The sequence below is a fragment of the Vespula vulgaris genome, chromosome 2, assembly GCF_905475345.1.
Source record: "Vespula vulgaris chromosome 2, iyVesVulg1.1, whole genome shotgun sequence".
NCBI classification, from domain to species: domain Eukaryota; kingdom Metazoa; phylum Arthropoda; class Insecta; order Hymenoptera; family Vespidae; genus Vespula; species Vespula vulgaris.
In genome coordinates this window covers 1,462,763-1,483,240 of record NC_066587.1, presented here as the reverse complement: position 1 = coordinate 1,483,240, position 20,478 = coordinate 1,462,763, and the positions used below count along the sequence as shown (strand labels likewise).

The 20,478-nt window shown below is 30.3% G+C and overlaps 1 protein-coding gene across 6 annotated transcripts in view; it reads left to right on the top strand.

Annotated features, from left to right (window-relative positions):
* The window catches only part of LOC127061570 (sodium channel protein 60E-like), a 97,141-nt gene that overhangs the window by 54,374 nt on the left and 22,289 nt on the right, over positions 1 to 20,478 (top strand). For all 6 annotated transcript variants that reach the window (XM_050988617.1, XM_050988618.1, XM_050988619.1 and 3 more), the window contains 9 exons: positions 806 to 1,026; positions 10,169 to 10,349; positions 12,371 to 12,448; positions 13,580 to 13,721; positions 14,644 to 14,778; positions 15,536 to 15,750; positions 16,140 to 16,651; positions 18,472 to 18,560; positions 18,798 to 20,164. In XM_050988617.1, coding sequence (XP_050844574.1) covers positions 806 to 1,026; positions 10,169 to 10,349; positions 12,371 to 12,448; positions 13,580 to 13,721; positions 14,644 to 14,778; positions 15,536 to 15,750; positions 16,140 to 16,651; positions 18,472 to 18,560; positions 18,798 to 20,164 — 2,940 coding nt within the window. The remainder of the gene's footprint in view (positions 1 to 805; positions 1,027 to 10,168; positions 10,350 to 12,370; positions 12,449 to 13,579; positions 13,722 to 14,643; positions 14,779 to 15,535; positions 15,751 to 16,139; positions 16,652 to 18,471; positions 18,561 to 18,797; positions 20,165 to 20,478) is intronic.

The window sequence follows — 20,478 nt, the reverse complement described above, 5'->3', positions numbered from 1 at the left end:
TTGACCCTGACATTTTATTATTTATATTAACTGACCATTTATATTACCTATTGATATTTTATTATAAATACTGACTCGAAAACGTTCATATACAATGATCATTTATTTTACAAAATATTTATCGTTAATTAATAAAATTATTCATTCAGATAAATAAAAGAGACAGAGAAATATTGAATATTTTCAGTTTGAAAAATATTCACACAAATACACACACACATACTTTATTCAATTCGTGTAATATTAGATACGAGACAATTATATTTAAGTTTAACAAACTTCATAAATATTTATTTATCCATATCATAACAATTTATAATTAATCACATTGATTTTATCGTAACGCACAAATTTTTCATTTGAAATCCTACGATAAAATTATTATTCGGATCAACGAGAACAATTTTTCTTACGCTTGGCAAGTATTATACACGTTTCATTATATTATATATCACTTTTATATTATCTGATTACATCAAAATATTCCTCAGAAAGATTAAGAAATATCGTTCTTAATAAATCAACATTTCCTTTTTATCGTAACGTAAAAATCCTATCCTATATATTATTATGAATCACTGTAATTTTTATAATTACATTATTCTAATCGTAATCTAATCGATCATTCATTCTCTCATACGTTTGCGATTGAATCGATTAAAAAAAAATATGTAATACATATACACATACACTCATATATTTAAAAAGAAGTAACACACACAAACATATACACGTATACACACAAATATATATAAACGCATATAAACGGAAGCAAGGCAACCATTTTTGTTTACTATATTTACAGATATATCTTCCTAGCCATATACACGGCGGAAATGGTGATAAAATCAATAGCCAAGGGATTTATATTGAACAAGTATACCTATCTAAGAAATCCTTGGAATTGGTTGGACTTTGTGGTGATAACTAGCGGGTATGCTACTATCGGTATGGACGTTGGAAATCTGGCTGGCCTTAGGACATTCAGGGTGTTGAGAGCATTTAAGACTGTATCCATAATGCCAGGTAAGTAAGATTAGTATTATTAAAGCAATATTACTTCGGACAGGGTTTCTCAACCTTTTCGTTCAATTGTCAAAATTATTTCTTAAAACGATATAAAGATATCTCTTTATAATAACCATATATTATTTTTGTAATATTTTTTCAAAGAGAACATTTTCGAAGAACATCGCGTCACCGTATTTATTGTTTTCAATCGTAAAACGTTTATTCGACATTTTCATTCGATATTTCGATGAGAAGTTTTCGAAAAAAAAATTCTATTACGAATTAATCATCTTTCTTTCTCTCTCTCTCTCTGTCTCTTTTTTTTTTTTAATTTTAGTCCTGTTTTAGACTGTAACATAGGTAGCAGGTATTAATTTCGCGTATCATTGAGAATTTAACATCGACCCGATATCGGATTGTTGATTGAGCACAGCTTGGGAAACAGTGTTCGATAGTATAATAATTAACAATATTGGGAAGGAAGTTGGATTAAATGCTCGTTATTTTATAACACACTGGTTGAATAACGAGTGAGAATATTTTCATTCTCGACATTTACCTTCCTAAGAAATATATATATAATGTACATATGAACATATGTATGTATATATATATATATATATGTATGAGCCATTCTTATAGGTCAAAGTGATTAATTCAGTTTTAAAATTACAAAAAAAAAAAAAAAACAATTTAATGCCAAGGAACCTGATTGATACGCTTAACTTTTTGTATTATAAATTTACAAAACAAAATATGTATATATATATAAATGATCTTAGTAACAATGAAGCTTTAATAAAACAAATTTTTCACAAATGTTTCTTTTCGATAACAAATAATTTACAATGTATGAGTAATTACGGTTATATATATCTTCGACCAAACTTTAGCAATATTTTTTAATTTTTCTTTTCGTGGATATAATCGATTTGGATAATACATAGATAAATACATACATTTCGGCACGTATATATATACGTACTTAAGTAGCTGGACCAAAATTTTCTAAATGGGTCAAAAGTTTCTAGGTCGGGGTCAAAAGTTACCAGGTACATCAATTACTTCTTTTTCGTGACTTTTGTTCAGTTTTTTGTTTCTCTCTTTTTTTTTTATTTTTTTTTTAATTTTCAAATCGTAAAACTACAAGCCTAACTCGTTAAGCTACGTGTCTAATATCGTGAGTCTAATATCACGAAAAAAAAAAAAAAAGAAAAGGAACAAATTTTTTTTTGTTCATCATCTAAGAACTTTAATCCCATATGAAAACTTTTGGACTGATCAAATAGTTATATGTGCTAACGTATGTAAAGTTACGTTGAACGTAATTGGTGTCCTTGGAATCGAAAGGATCGTTAGTCAGATTCTCGGAGTCGTTGTTTTTAAATAGAACCGATCTGTTCTCATCTTCGTTGAGTTTAAATATATTATACAAACGTATATATATATATACACACATATAGTTACATAGTTACATATATACATATATACATATACGTGCATATACATATACAAAATGATCGATTAGTGCAGAGAATAGGGAAGAACACGTACATACATACACACATATACACACATACAAATATACACATTTGTATATACATATGTACATACATATGATATATCAATATACATGTATATATATATATATATATATATATATATATATATGTACTTCGAAATCGAGGACATATGCGGGTGGTATACACTTATTATTAATTGCAATTTGAAATCAGCCGTATCACATCCCTTCGTGCTTGACTAATTCACAAATTTCCATAAACGATTCTAACGAATATCCTCCTCGATAAAAGCCGTTTCCGAAGGATGAAAGCTTTACTCTACTCGTTAGATTTCAACGAAAAATCTGAATCGGATTGATAGTCGGAAATTTATCGGCGAACGTTTTCCAATAGCAATTTATCTTTCTACTTATTTGTATATCTATATATATATATATATATATAATTTATATGTACAAATATATTAAAATAATGTAACAGTTAAATTGAAATTGATGAGGATCAAAAACAAAGGAAATAGAAATTATGTGAAAATTTAAAACGTATTATATAAAATTATTATCACGTATTAAATAAAAAATATATACACACACACACACACATACACATCGATTCTTTTCACGTAATTCGAAATACGAATTAAATCGGATTTGAAAATAAAACGATACGATTAAAATAATGTAATTGATATCCTTTATTTATTTATTGCACGATTCGTACTTTATAACATTTAATTTCACGGACACAACCCTGTAAATAGATCTGATATCACATATATAAATATAACACGTATAAAATATCTTGGAGTGGTTTTACTTTTTCTCTTTTTTCCTTCTCTCTCTTTCTCTTTACCTTTTTCTTTTTTTTTTTTTAAATACCATCGTTACGATCCATAGAATAATGTCAAATAATGTTAATTAAAAGTCTCGAGAGAATATATTATTTAATAAATATTATTTAATATGCGTATAGGAAGGGGAAAAAATAATAATTGATTAAACTACTGTAGTATAATGATCTCGAACGAAATTTTTTTTTCGTTAATACGAATTAAAAAAAGAAAATCACATACATACATATATACATACGTATATATATTTTTCATTAATTATAGCACAGGTGTAACTTTTTTTATGTTACAAAAAGAAAAAAAAAGACGTAGAAAATAACAGTCATGGGAATAGTTGAAAAGTTAATGAACATAATTTAGGATATTATCTCTATATGTATGCACGTACGTGTGTGCGTGCGTAAACAGTTAGGATCATTTGCTAGAAAATTTTCCGAGAAATTTTCTCGTCCTTTTTTCTCTTCTCTCTCTCTCTCTCTCTATTTCTTTTTTTCTTTTTTGAAGAGGTAGATGATGAGGAAGAAAAAGCGACGAAGTTAAAGGTAAAATGGTAGAGATTACACCTAGATTTAGTAATAAGAGTATAGTAATAAGGGTATTAATGGTGGCGACGTGATAAAGGGGTTGGCGAGATTAGGGGTTAGGGGTTAAGGGTTAAGGAGAAATAAGAAAGAGAAAATAATGCTTGTGGCAAAAGTTCTCCCGAGGAAAATTAAGATTCGTTTACGTGCAACTACGAACGCCTCGTTAGAAATCTTCCAATAGTCCGTTGTTCAGTATTTTTCTTTTTCTTTTTCTTTTTTCTTCTTCTTCTCCTATTGTTTTTTTTTCATTTTTATTTTTCATACTTTTGAAGGAAGTTCCGTAAAGTCTCTCGAATATAAATGAACGAGTAAGAGAGAGAGAGAGAGAGAGAGATGGCATCTATTGTCGAATAACATCATTGAGCGAAACTCTTTCTCTCTCTTTCTTTTTTTTCTCTCTCTCTCTTTTTTACTCATTCTTTCTCATTCTCCTTCTCTTTTTCTTTCTTGGTTGTATCCCTTTTAAAAGGTCTGCTTTACTTCCATGAAACTATTGTGCTTGCTTGGGCCACCAACCATTAAAATCGTTATTGTATTAAATATCGTCGTAAATCTCCGTTTAATCGTATTTTAGATATTTTTCTAACAGCCGTTTGATGAAGATCGATGAAAGGGAAAGAGGAAGAGAGAGAGAGAGAGAGAGAGAGAGAGAGAGAGAGAGAGAGAGAGAGAGAGGAAAAAACTTCCAGCAAAGTTGTTAAATTTGTGTTTCGAGTTTGCTGATAGGGGCTCGATAATTGTTAGAAAGTTAACTTGAAATCTGACGTAAAAGTCGATCGTTTTCAGCCAATTAAACGGAATATTCCTTATTCATTACACATACATACATACATACATACATATACATATATATATATATATATATATATATATTATATAATCAAGTTCAATTAAGTATGAATAAAAAATTAATATCTTCAGAGAAATTAATCTCTTTAGAAACAGAGAGATAAAGAGAGAGATTTGCATCGAAAGAAAAAGAAGAAAAAAAAAAAGAGAAGAAAAAAATTAAAAATTAAAATAAAGAAGAAGAAGAAGAAGAAGAAGAAAGAAAGAAAGGAAAGATATGTACATACATGTATATCTACATATACATACATGTATACATAAAAAATTGTTAACATTCGATAGTGAATCAATCGACGATAAGACAAAGTCTCGTGGAAAATTTACCCTCCTTTTTTATTTTTATTTTTTTTTTAATTCTTTTTTCCCTTACATCTTCTATAATACACCTCATGTGCACATCACATACATACATACATACATACATACATACATACATACATACATGTGTATTAGAATGACGCGCGTCAATTTTCTACAGTTTAATTTTAATTTGGTACTCGACTCGATATGTGTGTTGTCGACAAAATGATATACGTCCCCTAGCGGCACGTCGCGTATCAGTAAAGACGGTGAACCATTAAGGGACTATAAGTTTCTTCTCTCTCTCTCTCTCTCTCTTTCTCCCTCTTTCTCTCTCTCTCTCTCTTACTCTGTGAACACTTTCCGGTCTACGGGGACACGTCAAATGTTCAATCAATTACGTTTGAATGTATATACGTATGCGTGATATCACACCGTGTGTGCAAGTAATGCGCGTTTACACGCGGGAAATAGATAGTCGTTCTGGCATTTGATAGATGTGCCTTCATCTAACACGTGACATTCATTCTCTCTCTCTCTCTCTTTCTCTCTGTATGTCTGTCTGTCTCTTTCTTTCTCGCTCATCCTAACTCGTTCTCGTCGTTGTCGTCGTCGTCGTCGTCGTCGTCGTCATATTGAACATAATTTATGTTAGATACGAGAGTACCGTATCACGGTGAATAATGAAATTGTTTTGAAGATCGAGATTTTATTTTTCAAATCGTTTCTCTCTTTCTTCTTTCTTCGTGCTCTCTTTCTTTTTTTCTTTTTTTCTTTTTCTGAAATGAACAGCGAAAATGTGTTCCTCATGCGATTTAAAAACGAAGCTGTTTCGTGATTTATTTCGAATATTTATATTTAGGTATTGGAATTTGTGAAATGAGGGTAGGGTGCTTTTGGATATAATTGTTTGTGAATTTTCTCTGCATTCCTTTTTTAATCTTCTTCTTTTTTTTTTTAATAAATTTTCTTCTCTCTCTCCCTCTCTCTTTCTTTTTATTATCGTATTCAATATTATTTAGTTGATTCATTAGAAGATACGTTGAATCAGGGAAAGAAAAAATGAAAATGTGCTATGAAAATAATTCGGAAATGTTCAAATTTTCTTAATCGTCTTGACTTCTTTTTTCTTTTTATTCGCGTTCTGACAAAATATTGGTTGCGATTCTCAACAAAAATAAAAAAGGAGAAACAAGAAAAAAAAAACAAACCGCAAGAAAAAGAAAACGAACGAAGGAAAAAATAATAATTCGATGTAGAAGAAAACAAAATAACAAAAAAAAAAAAAAAAAGAAAAGAGGAAGGAGAAAAGAAAAAAGGAAAAAGTACAATTAAAATAAATTTCTCTCTTCTAAACTAGAGAATTGAAATTTGGATGCAAAAAAATGCATCACTCTAGGCAGTTTTTATTCTTGGCATACCATTCGCTACGTATTACCATATGTATGAATTGCTCTATCTTGTCTGAAACGTACGAAACAGATAGATAGAAAGAGAGAGAGAGAGAGAGAGAACACTCGAAAGAGTCTGCAAAAGATAGAAAAAGATAGATACCCCTTATCATAAGTTATAACATATTACTGACATTGCAATTTACCTTTATTTCCCCTACTTTAATCCCCTCGTCCTTCTTCTCACCCCCTCTCAAAGCCATTCTACGAATATTGATCTCATTCTCGAAAGTAAATCGCAATGGCGATTTACGAGGTTTAAATCGTCTTTTGAACGCATTCGAGTCTAAAACGTTCGATCTTCGATTTAACAAGAAATAATGAAGAACGAGAAGAAGGAGGATGAAGAAGAAGAAGGATGAGGATGAGAAAGATGATGAGAAGGTGGTAGATAGATAGGAAACGATTTGGGGTGGGTGAAGGAGTGAAGAGTTAGGAATTGGAGTATAGAGTAGTAGAGTGATTAGCATTGCTGCTACTACTGCTGCTAGATGTTGGTATTGGTATTAGTATTGGTATTGGTATTGGTATTGATATTGGTGTTGGTGTTGGTGTAGGTGATAGTTGCAAATGTAGTACGGAATCTTCTTGCTTATCCCTGCGAAATGTCTCCTCCCTGTTAATTACTATCGTCCGTCCCTCTTCTCTTATCCCTATATCCTTCCACCTCCATCGTTTATTCCGTCTCCACCCTCCACCCTTTACCTCCCACCCTCTATCATCTCTACCGTCTCGGTTTACTACGTCTCTTCTGTACTCTCGACGCCATCGCATTTGTTTCGATGTAAATTCGTCGCCGTCGTCGTCGTCGTCGTCGTCGTCGTCGAATCGATAAACGGAAAATGTGGCAGATAAAGAAGAAAAAAAAGAAAAAAGGGAGAGAGAGAGAGAGAGAGAGAGAGAGAGAGAGAGAGAGAGAGAGAGATAGAGAGAGAAGGGAAGGTCGACGTTAAGCTTCAAAGAGATTGACGTCGTAATAGGAGGAGTAAGAGGGGTTATGGGGAAGAGAGTTGGGGGTAGTAAGGGCGGGGGTTGTTTGGGGTTGGGTCGGAGTCGAGTTCAGTTCACAGAGAAAGGCTTTGGCTCTCCTACGTTAACTATAAATATTGTCTTTTCTAAAATGTACGAGTAAATGAACAGAGTGACAGAGAGAGAGTCAGAGAGAGAGAGGGAGAGGGGGAGAGGGGGAGGGGGAGATGGAGGGAGTACGTATACATTTACGCATAGAGACACGATTATTAGCTTTTCTCTCTCTTCCTCTTTTTTTCTTCTTTTTTTCTTTTTTGTTTTTTAATTCTAATCGTTCGTTCATTAAGATCTCTTAAATAAATAGGTAATTCTTTTTATTTGTTGCTTCATTTATTTCTCTTTTCTCTTCTCAAGCGAAACGTAATTATCCGATCACGTGCAGCACGAAGAAGTCGAAAGAAAAAGAAAATGAGAATAGGAAGAAGGAAACTAGAAAGAAATTAAATGTTAGTTTTATAAATCATTGAGGTACTTGCAACAAGCTCGAACGTTTCTATAAGTTAATAAGTTTAAATAGCCGTATAAAGAACTGATATAATCGATCTCTCTCTCTCTCTCTCTCTCTCTCTCTTTCTCTTTTTTTCTTTCTTAAGCATTCATTTCGATTATCGCAAAAGATAAATTACCGTTGAAAATTATTAAAATACTGGATTGGTGAAAGCGTTAAAATTAATTCGAAATGTAATGATATACTTAGTTAAAGAGATACATCGTTGTTGTTAACTGGTTAGATAGTCAGTTAGTTAGTCGATCAGCTGACTAGTTAACCGGTTAACTTGGCTAGTCAACAGATCGTATCTTATAATATATTTTAAGGAACACGATTCTTAAAGGCTTATACGCTTGTCCCGATATAGTACTATTTTGAGGAACAATGGATCAGAAGTAGTGTACAGTGGCCACTCGTGCACGATTTCATCTTGGTGTCGACTTTAAAGTAGTCGTTCAATGAATACCTACTAACGACTCGTGTTTTTCAAGTGGAAACTTTATAACGAACACTCGGGATGAACGTTGTAGCCTCGACCAACCAACCATCCACCCATCCACCCACCCACCCACCCACTCACCTACTCACTCTTCCTCTTCTTTCGCTTACGTTAGATCGTTGAATCGATAGTATCGTTTTTTTTTCTTTTTTTCTAAAAAAGATACTCGTTATAACTCTTCGAGAAATATTTTTCTTCTTCTTCTTCTTCTTTTTTCTTTTTTTTTCTTGTGCAAATTCAACGATATATATATATGTGTGTGTGTGTGTGCGTATATATGTATATATGTAAATATATATCTAAATCGTTTTCAAAGTGTCGAATCAAAAGTCGTTTCACAAACTTAATTTTTTTAATGTATATGTATGTGTGTACGTAAAAATTTTTAATCTGATTATACGTATTATAAATGAAATTGTATTTAAGTACGTATATACAAATTTGCTGGAATGCAAATTTTTAAACGATTATAAAAAAATGAATTACACTTTACATATATATATACCTATTTATTTATTAATTTATTAATTTATTTACTTTTTTGATTGAATTATAGACGAAAGATAATGGCTAAGTGTTTTTCTTTTTTAAATTAATTTTTAATTCGTTATTATGTAGACATACGAGCATAAATTTTTTCTATTTTACTTTTTCCCGATCTCAAAGATTGTAGGATCAAAGATATTCGTATAAAGCTCGTAGCATTAGAAAGAAAATTAATCTAAGGAAAGAAGAAGGAAACAAGAAAAAAATAATTCCTAAAAAAAAAAAAAAAGATCAATGTCGAGGGATATAATAATCGATTTTTTTCTTTTTTCATCCCCTTCAAGAAACATCCCTTACAAAAACCATCCTTTCATCATGTCTACGTATCTTACACACCCAATACACACAGTGATCCCATAGTTAATTATTATCTATAGATTATTAACGTTCTTTAAGAAATACCCCATATTGGATTTCGTACGATTATCGTGCAAATAATGAAATATCGTCTTCACTGAATTGAAAAAGAGATAAAACGAGAGAAAGAAAAAGAGAGAAAGAGAGAGAGAGAAAGAGAGAAAGAGAGAGAGAGAGAGAGAGAGAGAGAGAGAAAGAATGCAGTTTGAAGAAGTTTTCATCCTCTTCTTAGATACTTCATCCTGACTTTATAATGAAACGATTAATTTCGATCGAGTTCTTGATCATCATCCACCTCTTCTCACCCCCAACCTCATTCTTCTTATTTCTTCAGCTGCATCGTTCGTCTCTCTCTCTCTCTCTCTCTTTCTTCTTCAGTTTTTCTTTGTCCTCCTTCGTCGAATCGCAAAAGGTATTTCTAAGTGAATCGATTAATCAAAACGTGTCACTGACGGCATAATTATTGGGGTGAAAGGGTAAATGAAAACTCAGTGACTATATATATATATATATATATATATATATATATATATATGCATGTATGTAAATGTATGTATAAATATAAATGTGTGTATCGTATCGTATTGTATGTATGTATGTATGTATGTAAAAGTGTGATGTATATAGGATATTAAAATTTAATACTAGGATAATTTTATTATTATATTTTATGTTACAGGCTTAAAGACTATTATTAACGCGCTCTTGCACAGCTTCAAGCAACTAGCCGAGGTAATGACACTAACGATCTTCTGCTTGATGGTTTTTGCCCTATTCGCTCTGCAAGTTTACATGGGTGAACTTAGGAACAAATGCGTGAAGCATCAAGAACCGAACACCACCCAGATCGATTGGATCGAGTAAGTTTTCTTAATTATTATTTTATTATTACAATATTATAATATTATATTATATAAGAAGAAAAGAAAAAGAAAAATATCTTCGACTAAAGTGTTCTAATGTTCTAAAGAGGAATTTGAACATAAAAAAGGGAGGGGGGGAAGAAAAAATAATCGAAAGAAAAATTTGATCAATAATTTCGATTGATTTCAAGTCAAATTATTATTAAATACATATACAATTAAAATTGAATTCGTCCATTCGTTTGTATAACACAAATCATCTTTATTAATCTTATCGTCACTCAATGTAATAATTATTGTACATACGTATACGTATATATTTTTTTTCTTCTTTTTTTTTTTTATATATCTATATCAAAAGGATTGTGGTGAAAATTTTTTTAATTATATATATATATATATTAATAAATAATTTATATATACTTATTATCACATATATATTTTTTTCTTGTATAGCTATATGAAATCATCATAAGATCTATCGTTAACATTAGGAAACAATTCAGTTCTCAAAGTATATTCATTTCTGAATATTGGGTCAACTAGATTCGATCTAACATGTTCTCAACCTGTTTATAGATTATTCCTAACGTAAGGATATTTACCTAGTAAACGTAGTCTTCTAATCTCTGGTACGAAGCTACATCCAGTTACTTTGAACAAAACCGACCCTTAGAAATTCATTAACGATAGCCATTCTCCTTGATCTATATATACACGCATTCACACACATATATTATATATGTGTACATGTGTTTGTATGTACGTACAACCTTTGGTTAAGTGGCCAAGCTGTGAAACTATTAATTTACTCACATGTTACCACAACAACAAGAACAAAGCGATGAAACTTGAACTATTTGTCGAATATACCAACTATGTGTATGTGTGTGTGTGTGTATGTGTTAGGTCAAAAGTTTCTAGGTTTGTAATTTTACAAATTGAAAGAATTACAAAAATATTACAGTCGACAAAGATTTTCGAAAATGGATAAAATTGATTTTTTAAATCATTTAGACACTTTTAATATTATCTACATCTGCATATATATATATATATATATATATATATATATATCAGCAAGATAAATATATAAATACATATGTCATTCTTGATTAATAACATTCTTGTTATCACGAATTAAATAAAAGCCGTGTAACCACAAATTCAATTATCTTTCTGACATCGAGAGAATCACTTTGATGTATTAAATTTTCTTCCACGAGCGTATCGATTAGATAGAACGGTAATATCGAATGTTCGATAACTCGATAATATTACGCATTTTATCTATAAATAGCGTGGCACTAATTACGACTGCTATTTCGTTGGTTCGATATTTGGAGAAAAAATTTCCTAATCGATACTTCGAGTAAATATATTAGGTCAGTATTATATAAATAAAACGTATCAATGGAAAATATATAAAAGCGATCACTATTATACAGATTAAAGAAAAATAAAAAATAAAAAAAAAAAAAAAGAACAACACAAAAAGAAGAAAAAAAAGAAAGAAAGAAATGACACGATCAATCAATTAAATATAATAATTTCCTAATATTTTATACAAATGATCGATCAATATTTATAATAAACAGTAACCCTGTCAACGATCATTTCAATTGACAAATAATATTACGTATATAATACGATCATTAAAAATAATGATCGAAAGTATTCGTATAGATCCTTATTAAACTCTGTTAACTGTAATTATTTATTTTACAAAAAAAAAAAAAAATACTTTAGTATTGTAATAAAAGATATTCGAGTAAGTAGTAAAACAATGAAAATAGAAATTTAATATTCTAGCGATAAATAAAATGAGAAAGAAAAAGAGAGAGAGAGAGAGAGAGAGAGTGAGAGAACGGTATATTTCTAAACGAATATCTTTTCTAAACTATTAAATTATCTTACGAAAATTGTTAGATCGTCAGATGGTCAGATCTCTTAAGTTAAAAATGGTTTGGTAGTTCGGCAAAAGCCCTTAAAAGAATTTTTCGTATCATCCCCAACAGGTGGACTTGGAACTCGTCCAATTGGGCTTTCAACGAGTACGAAGAGCCAATCATCTGCGGCAATGTAACCGGCGCCAGGTTAGTGTATTTCCGTCTTTATCCTATCATAAGAAACCCTTGAGATAAGCCAACAAGATATAAGTTGGATATCGTTGGCTTTCCATCGACTTTTACAAGACGAGCACAGTCATTTTTCGATCTTTTGGATCAAGGACATGATGGGACGTGACGGAGAGAGTGAAGAAGGGGTGGAGGGGTATACGATAATCCTCTGAACGTTGGATTTTTCTCCTCATAAAAAAAGATAGTCCTTCCTTCGTATGCTATTTTTTGTTCGAAAAGGGTTACAGTAAAAAAAGAAAGAAAAAAAAAGAGAGAAGTTTCATACTTTATTTTCAATAGATACGTATCTATGTAATGTATATTAGTATACTATAGTATAATATTAGTTACAGTATTTTTTATTGAAGTATTATTTGTTAGTGGTGATGTAAGTTAACTGTAATTATTTTATTAATAATGTTAATAATAATGTTTTATAGTATATTATAATATTTTATTGTGGTGTTTGATACAGTAGTACATTACTAGTAATTTAGTGTTACGCTAATAATAATGTACTATAGTATACTATTTTTTACTATAGTATTTAGTAATAGAATATTGTTTTATTATTATATGTTACTACTATATTACTATATTAATTTTATATAATATTATCTTCCTTTTTTTTAATAAAATAAAAAATAAAAATAAAAATTACGCATTATATATATTTTTTTTATAATTATATTTTGCAATTATATATATATATATATATTTATTTCTTTCATTTTTTTTTTTTTTTAAAATAAAGTATACGAACCTTCTCTAATATATACATGTATATAAATTTTGTTTTCAATACTCTTTATCTATTTATTTCTTTTCCTGTTTTTTTTTTGTCTACACATTTACGAAATAGTATTATTATAATCATCTCGATCGTACGAGAAAGGTAAAATAAAGTTAATTTGAAATTGAAGGAATAAAATAAAATAAAAACTTAGTGCAAGTTTTTAACTGAATTTGCATAATTTCAACCCCCATTCTAACGTTATCCGTCTATCGTAGTAATATATTTAGTAAACAATTTTCTCGACTAGTCGACTAGTCGAACTATTCGTAGTCCGAGGAACGGACTTAGATCTATAGATCGTCTAATTGCAGACACTGTAACGAGAGCTACACCTGCCTTTGCGTTGGCCCGAATCCAAACCACGGTTACACCAACTTCGATAACTTCTTGTGGTCCATGCTAACCACGTTCCAGCTGATTACGTTGGATTATTGGGAGGACGTCTATAACAAGGTCTTTCTTTGTATTTTTTTTTCCTTTTTTTGTTTGATTATTTTTTTTTCATTTTATTTTATTTCCTTTTCTTTAATTTTTTTTTTCTCATCATAATCATCCTCAATTCTCGGAAAGTGTCGTGGTAAGTTTTTCTTTCAAGTTTGATCCCTCATGATTCATTCGATCAAAAAAGGTGATACTTATTTTTTAAATTTAATACTTTCGCTTATGATTAGTAGCAATTTTTTTTTTCTTATACTTATTGTAAAAAAGAAAGAAAGAAAATAATAATATTGTTAGTATATTTGTATACCATTTGTACTATTTATGTTAGAATTATGTCGCGGTATGTAATATATTAAATATTTTTTATATAACAGTAGTACAAAAATATTGCACCGAGTTATATTGGATTGAAAATTGTTATTTTAATATCTCAAATCTTGTTATATCTCCGTATAACGAGATCTACTTTTTTTTTATTTCTTTATTATTATTGTTGTTAATATTATTATTTTTGTAATTTTTTTTTGTTTCATCCTCAATCTTTGCGGCGTGTCGCAGTAATTTTTTGAATTTGATCCTTCATGATTCTTTTCGCCAAAAAAGATATATTTTCATATTTTATATATATATTATTATTATTATTATTATTATTATTATTACGACGTACTAATAATACTTACCAAATTTATAGCGTAGTACTGCAGTACAGTTATATTATTTATCTTACAAAATATATTAAATATTTTTTTATGACATATTAACTTCATAAATATACTAAGTTACATTGAAAATAAGTTGGACATTTTTAAAAAGTCATCTCTAAATTGAAAAATATAAATTGGATGATACAAAGTTCTCAAAGAGTACAGAAAACCAACATTTTGCAACGAAACAAATAATTCATTAAAAATAAATTCTATTAATTAACAAACAGGTATTGTCGGCGTGCGGACCTATTAGCGTCTCGTTCTTCACGGTGGTCGTGTTTTTTGGTTCATTTTACCTAATCAATTTGATGTTAGCTGTCGTGGCACTGAGCTACGAGGAAGAAGCTGAAATTACGAACGAGGTAAATCATCGAATATTATATTACAATATTTTTTTTCTTTTCTTACAATTTTAATATGATATAAACAACTTTTTAACAAAATCAATTTAATTATATATTATATTTCCATCATCTTTTTCATCATTTATATTTCTTTCCTCCGTTAAAAAATCGAAAGAAGATTTAAGAGAAAATAAAGAGACAAAAAAAAATAAATAAATAAAAGAAGAATACGATATAAATACCTTCCTAACAAAATCAATTTAATTGTGTATTATATTTCCTTCTTCTTTCTCTTTTAATTTCTTTTTCCTCCATTAAAAAATCGAAAGAAGATTTAAGAGAAAAGAAAAAGACAAAAAAAAAAAGAAAGATATAAATATCTTTCTAACAAAATCAATTTTTTAATTATATATTATATTTCCATCTTCTTTTTCCTCTTACTTTTTTTTCTCTCCGTTAAAAAATCGAAAGAAGATTAAAGAGAACATAAAAAGACAAAAAATAAATGAACTAATAAAAAGAATAAAAAAATAAAAAAAAGAAAATAAAACAAACGATTATTTCCAACGATCAACGATTACTACAATTAATAATGATTTGATGCATTAAAATAAAATCAAATGGTGGTTACGTCTGTGGCAAGGAGAATGTTAAAAAAAGAATAGAGAAATAGAAAAACAAATTAAAAAAAAAAATAAAAGAAGAAGAAGAAGAAGAAAAAGAGAAGAAAGAAAGAAACGAAAAGAAAATATTTTTACCCTCTTTGATTTTTTAGGAACGAAGGAAGGATTTAACCGACCATCGTGAGGACTCGACGTTTAGTTTCGACCCGACGAAAATCAACATTAAGACTCTCACTAAGGAGAAGCAAAAAAAGATAGACGCAAGGAAGGGTGTATTATTAAGCAGTTACACGAGAAAGAAGACGAGAAGAAGAAAACGCGGTAGGAGTTCGGCGGGCCAAGAGAAAAATGGTGGCGCACGTAGCAGGTTTTCATCGTTTATGTGTATATATATACATACATACATACATACATACATACATACATAAAAATATACATACATGTACATGTACATACCGATCGAATACCAATCTACTTCTTTCTTTTCTTTTCTTTTTTCTTTTTTCTTTTTTTTTTTACTATTTCAGAACACACAGTTAACACACACACTTTTCAACATTAAACAAGAATAAATAAAAAGGGGAGAAAAAAACGTTCGATTAATTTCACAGAGCCCTTATTTCTTTTTATTCTTTATTTTTCCTTTTCTATCGTTCCTATCAAACGAACCAGAGAGATAGTTTATCTCTTCATCTCTTTTTTATTTACTTTTCTTTGAAACCAAACAATACAAGGAATGTTATAATTGTACTACAGGTCAGTTACACCAAGTCCAAGCCCAAGTCCAAGACACTCGAACGTCAGGCCGTCGCATCTTCCATTACAAAATGTAACACCAAGGCCACCGGAAGCGAGTACAGTTCATAGGTTAGCACCGAATCGTGGTATGTTACATTCGAGACAGGCAAGTAACAACAGTAATCAACAATCATCGTTGGATGATTCCGGTGTTGTTGATGATCACGATGGAGACGACGTTACGTCCGCTGAGGAACACGAGAAACGTGAACATCACCAAAGAGAACATAGGGTAGAACGTCAGGATAAGGATAAGGATAAGAGTCAGGATCAGGATCAAGAAGAGGATCAAGGGGATGAGGAAACTAAAATAGAAGTCACTTCTTGTACCGATTGTCAACCAGCACCTGTTACCGTTTCCGTTAAAACGAGTAGTCGAGAAATCAGAGTTCTCAAGTGCAATGGCGTCAAAACGAAGAAACATATGTACGCGCTGCCTCCAGAGTACCTGTCGCATATTGTAGTTTTAGGTAAGATTTATTTATGCATTTTATATATATATATATATATAAAATTATGTAATTATTATTTATTATCGTTATATAATATATAATTAATAATTACAAAGATAAACATTAAATTACAATATATAATTATTAATTTTATGTATGTATATAATATTTTAAGTAAGATTTATTTATCTATTGTATATATATATATATATATATATATATATATATATATATATATTATTTTCTATGCTCCAAGCACTATACTCTATTTATCATTTTTTTCGTTTGTAGATATAATTATTTTTCTACATTATATTATAATATATGCATATAAAAAAGAGACTGATGGATTTAAAACTGGAATATATGCAGTTTTTTGTAGGATTTTACTCAAGGTTACGTTCATTTTTCTATTTCTTTTTTTTTTCTTTCTTTTTACGTGGACATGTCTGATATTTTGGAAAAATAAATTTCAAATCTATTTTTAATCCTTTGCACTATAATTAAATTTATACATATATATATGTATATATATATATATATATATATATATATATATATATATACACGCACACACACAGAAAGAATATGTGAATTAAAAATATGATATATTTATGTAATTTTAAGATAGAATCTTATTCAAAGTCCCAACAATTATTTATCTTGTTAGGTGGAGTTATTTGGTATTATTTTTTTGTTTTCTTTTTATATATTTTTTTTTGTACTTTTTTTGAAATAAGTTTTGACGACGATCACGAGAAAAAAATATTGTAGAAACAAATTAGACAAACGTATGGTCATTTCTTTTTTAATCCGTTCTATTATAATTTATTTTTTTATATACCTGCATTATTTTTCTACACAAAAAAGGGACAAAGATTAAGCATATGATATATATGAGTTTACCTACAGAGAGAGAGAGAGAGAGAGAGAGAGAGAGAGAGAGAGAGAGAGAGAGAGAGAGAGAGAGAGAAAGGAAGGATTTTATTCAAAAGCCAAATTTATTTTATCTTTTTAAATAGGATGTCCTGAATTCTTTTGAAATACTCGTGTTTTTTTCACTCACGTGTATATACATAGGTTCATATACAAATATGTTGAAAATAATTTTTTAAATAAAAATAATTTCGTATTGATCTATTTTATGAACCGAACGAAATTTTTAACCGACTTTTATTTTTACACGCAAAGTGTTTTATCGAATATTTTCTATACATATATACATTTCTGTACATACAGACACACACACATACTTGGAAAATAATTTTTTAATAAAATAATCTTTGCACTAATTTGTTATATTAGTTAAATATAATTTCACAGAGATTTCGTAGTACGAATGCTTAAAATAGAATATTTCATCATTTAAATTATATATCGAGTTGTATAACGTCGACATTTTTAATACAGAATTTTTTTCAAAGTTCCTAGATTGGGTCAAAAGTCACTAAATGGCTTTAAAAATCAATTACTCTTTTACGAGACTTTTTACTCTAAATTTCTTTTCCTTCTTCTCTCTTTTTTCTTTCGCTTTGTTTTTTGTTTTCAGAGCTTGAAATCTTAAGTCTAGGAACTTTTTTATGATCTGAAAAAAAAAAGAGAATAAATATAACAAACTAATTTAAGCTTCTACGTATATAGGAAGTTCATATATACGTAGGAAAAATTCTCAGAAAAGCGTAATTGATTTTCCCCCCTTTTTTTTTTGCTTTTTTAAATATCACTTAGGGAGTTTTGATTCAACCATCTGTATTAAAAATTCCGATATTACTTATTGATCGATCCCCATATACACACACAAACACACACATTTATATATATACTGTTACTTTTTACAGACGATCTTCCAGATAGAAACTGCGAGAGGTGTATTCAATGTTGCGTAGACTACGAGGGATGGTTACGTTTTCAAAATTGTCTTTATAAGGTAAAAATAAAAAAAAAGCCACGCACACGTACACACACGTACACACACGTACACACACGTACACACACACACGCTACGTATTTAAAGAACGAAAAAAATATTGTAGGGAAACGTTTTATCGATGGGTCGTCGAATACAAAAAAAAAAAGATCAACAACGACCACGATAACAATAATAAAAACAAATAAATAAAAGAAAAAAACAAATCGCCATATTTTTTTTTATTTCTTGTTATAGGTCGTAAGAGATCCGTTGTTCGAGTTGATGATTACCCTGTGTATCGTATTGAACACTGGTTTTCTTGCGATGGAACATCACGGAATGAGCGAGTCAATACGACAGGCATTGAACATTGGGAACAAAGTGTTCACGAGTATCTTCACGTTCGAATGCTTTTTAAAATTATTAGCACTTAGCAAAGATTTCTTCAACAACGGTTGGAACAATTTCGATTTGATCATAGTATCAGCCTCGTTGATCGACTTGACCTTTGAATTGGTCGATGGTTTATCAGTGATAAGAGGTTTAAGATTGTTGAGGGTATTGAAATTGGCACAGTCATGGACAACGATGAAGGTCCTATTAAGTATAATAATTTCAACGATCGGAGCTTTGGGTAATCTAACGTTTGTCCTTGTTATCGTGATATATATATTCGCGGTGATAGGGATGCAATTGTTCAGCAAGGATTATACCTTGGACAAGTTTTATCCGGATCCTGTGCCACGTTGGAACTTCAACGATTTCTTTCATTCGTTCATGATGATATTTCGTATATTATGCGGCGAATGGATCGAGCCATTGTGGGATTGTATGCGTGCGGAAAAGGAGGACGGTCCTGGTACCTGTTTCGCCATATTTTTACCAGCGTTGGTTATGGGCAATTTCATGGTACTCAATTTGTTCTTGGCCTTGTTACTCAACAGCTTCAATTCGGAGGAATTGAAGCAAAAGAAGGAAGAAGTTGGGGAGGATTCAAAGTTGGCGAGATCGTTCGATCGGATACGTTCGATCGTTAAAAAGAAAAAATATCGTAAGGAAAATTCGGAGAACGAGAAGAACATGAGATTGGAGCAGATAGTTCGCGAAGTTATGGACAAGTCCGATAAAGAGAAATATGCTATACAGGAGACGGTGTTGAGCCTACCAAAAGACAATATTTACAACAGATCCTATCAGGAGAGTTTGAATCAACCTGTATTCACTTACGAACCGATATATCGTCAAGCTACTTTGACCACTTACAGTCAGAGCAGTCAAGAGACTGTTAAAGAAAATAAAAGGATAATCGAGAAGGACGAGACCAATGAAACAAACGTTGAGGAAAGTATAGAAATGGAAGTATTGAAGGATCCTGGTAAAACGGACGAGGAAGTTGCTATGTTACCGGAAGAAAAATCATCCTCTCAACCGGTACGTAGAGAAGAAAGAATAGAGAAACGACCTTGGCACGCATTGGTCAGTTACGTCGACGAATTGACCGTTGGTGGTAGAAGAGATAGCAAGGGTAGATACATTGACGGAATGGGCTCTTTTCCTATGTTTGGACGTAATAAAGAGCCGAAGGAACCTCAGGATTGTTTTCCCCAACATTGTTATCAAAAGTAAGTATTATTAAGGGACTTTTATTAACTCATAATTGATTATTACGTACATACATATATATCTGTCTCTCTGTTTCGTTGTACAATTCATTTTTTTCGGCTAATTTCTTATCCTTCCATTTAACGTCAACGCATTTGCTGCGGATGATCATTGATCGGTCAATTGGTCCAATTACTCACTAATTGCTATTTGTGTGTGTCGTCAATTATATCGGATGAATCAAAAACAGAATACACACACACATATATATATATATATATATATATATATGTATACGCGCAAACACACACGCATATACAAAACCGCGATACCA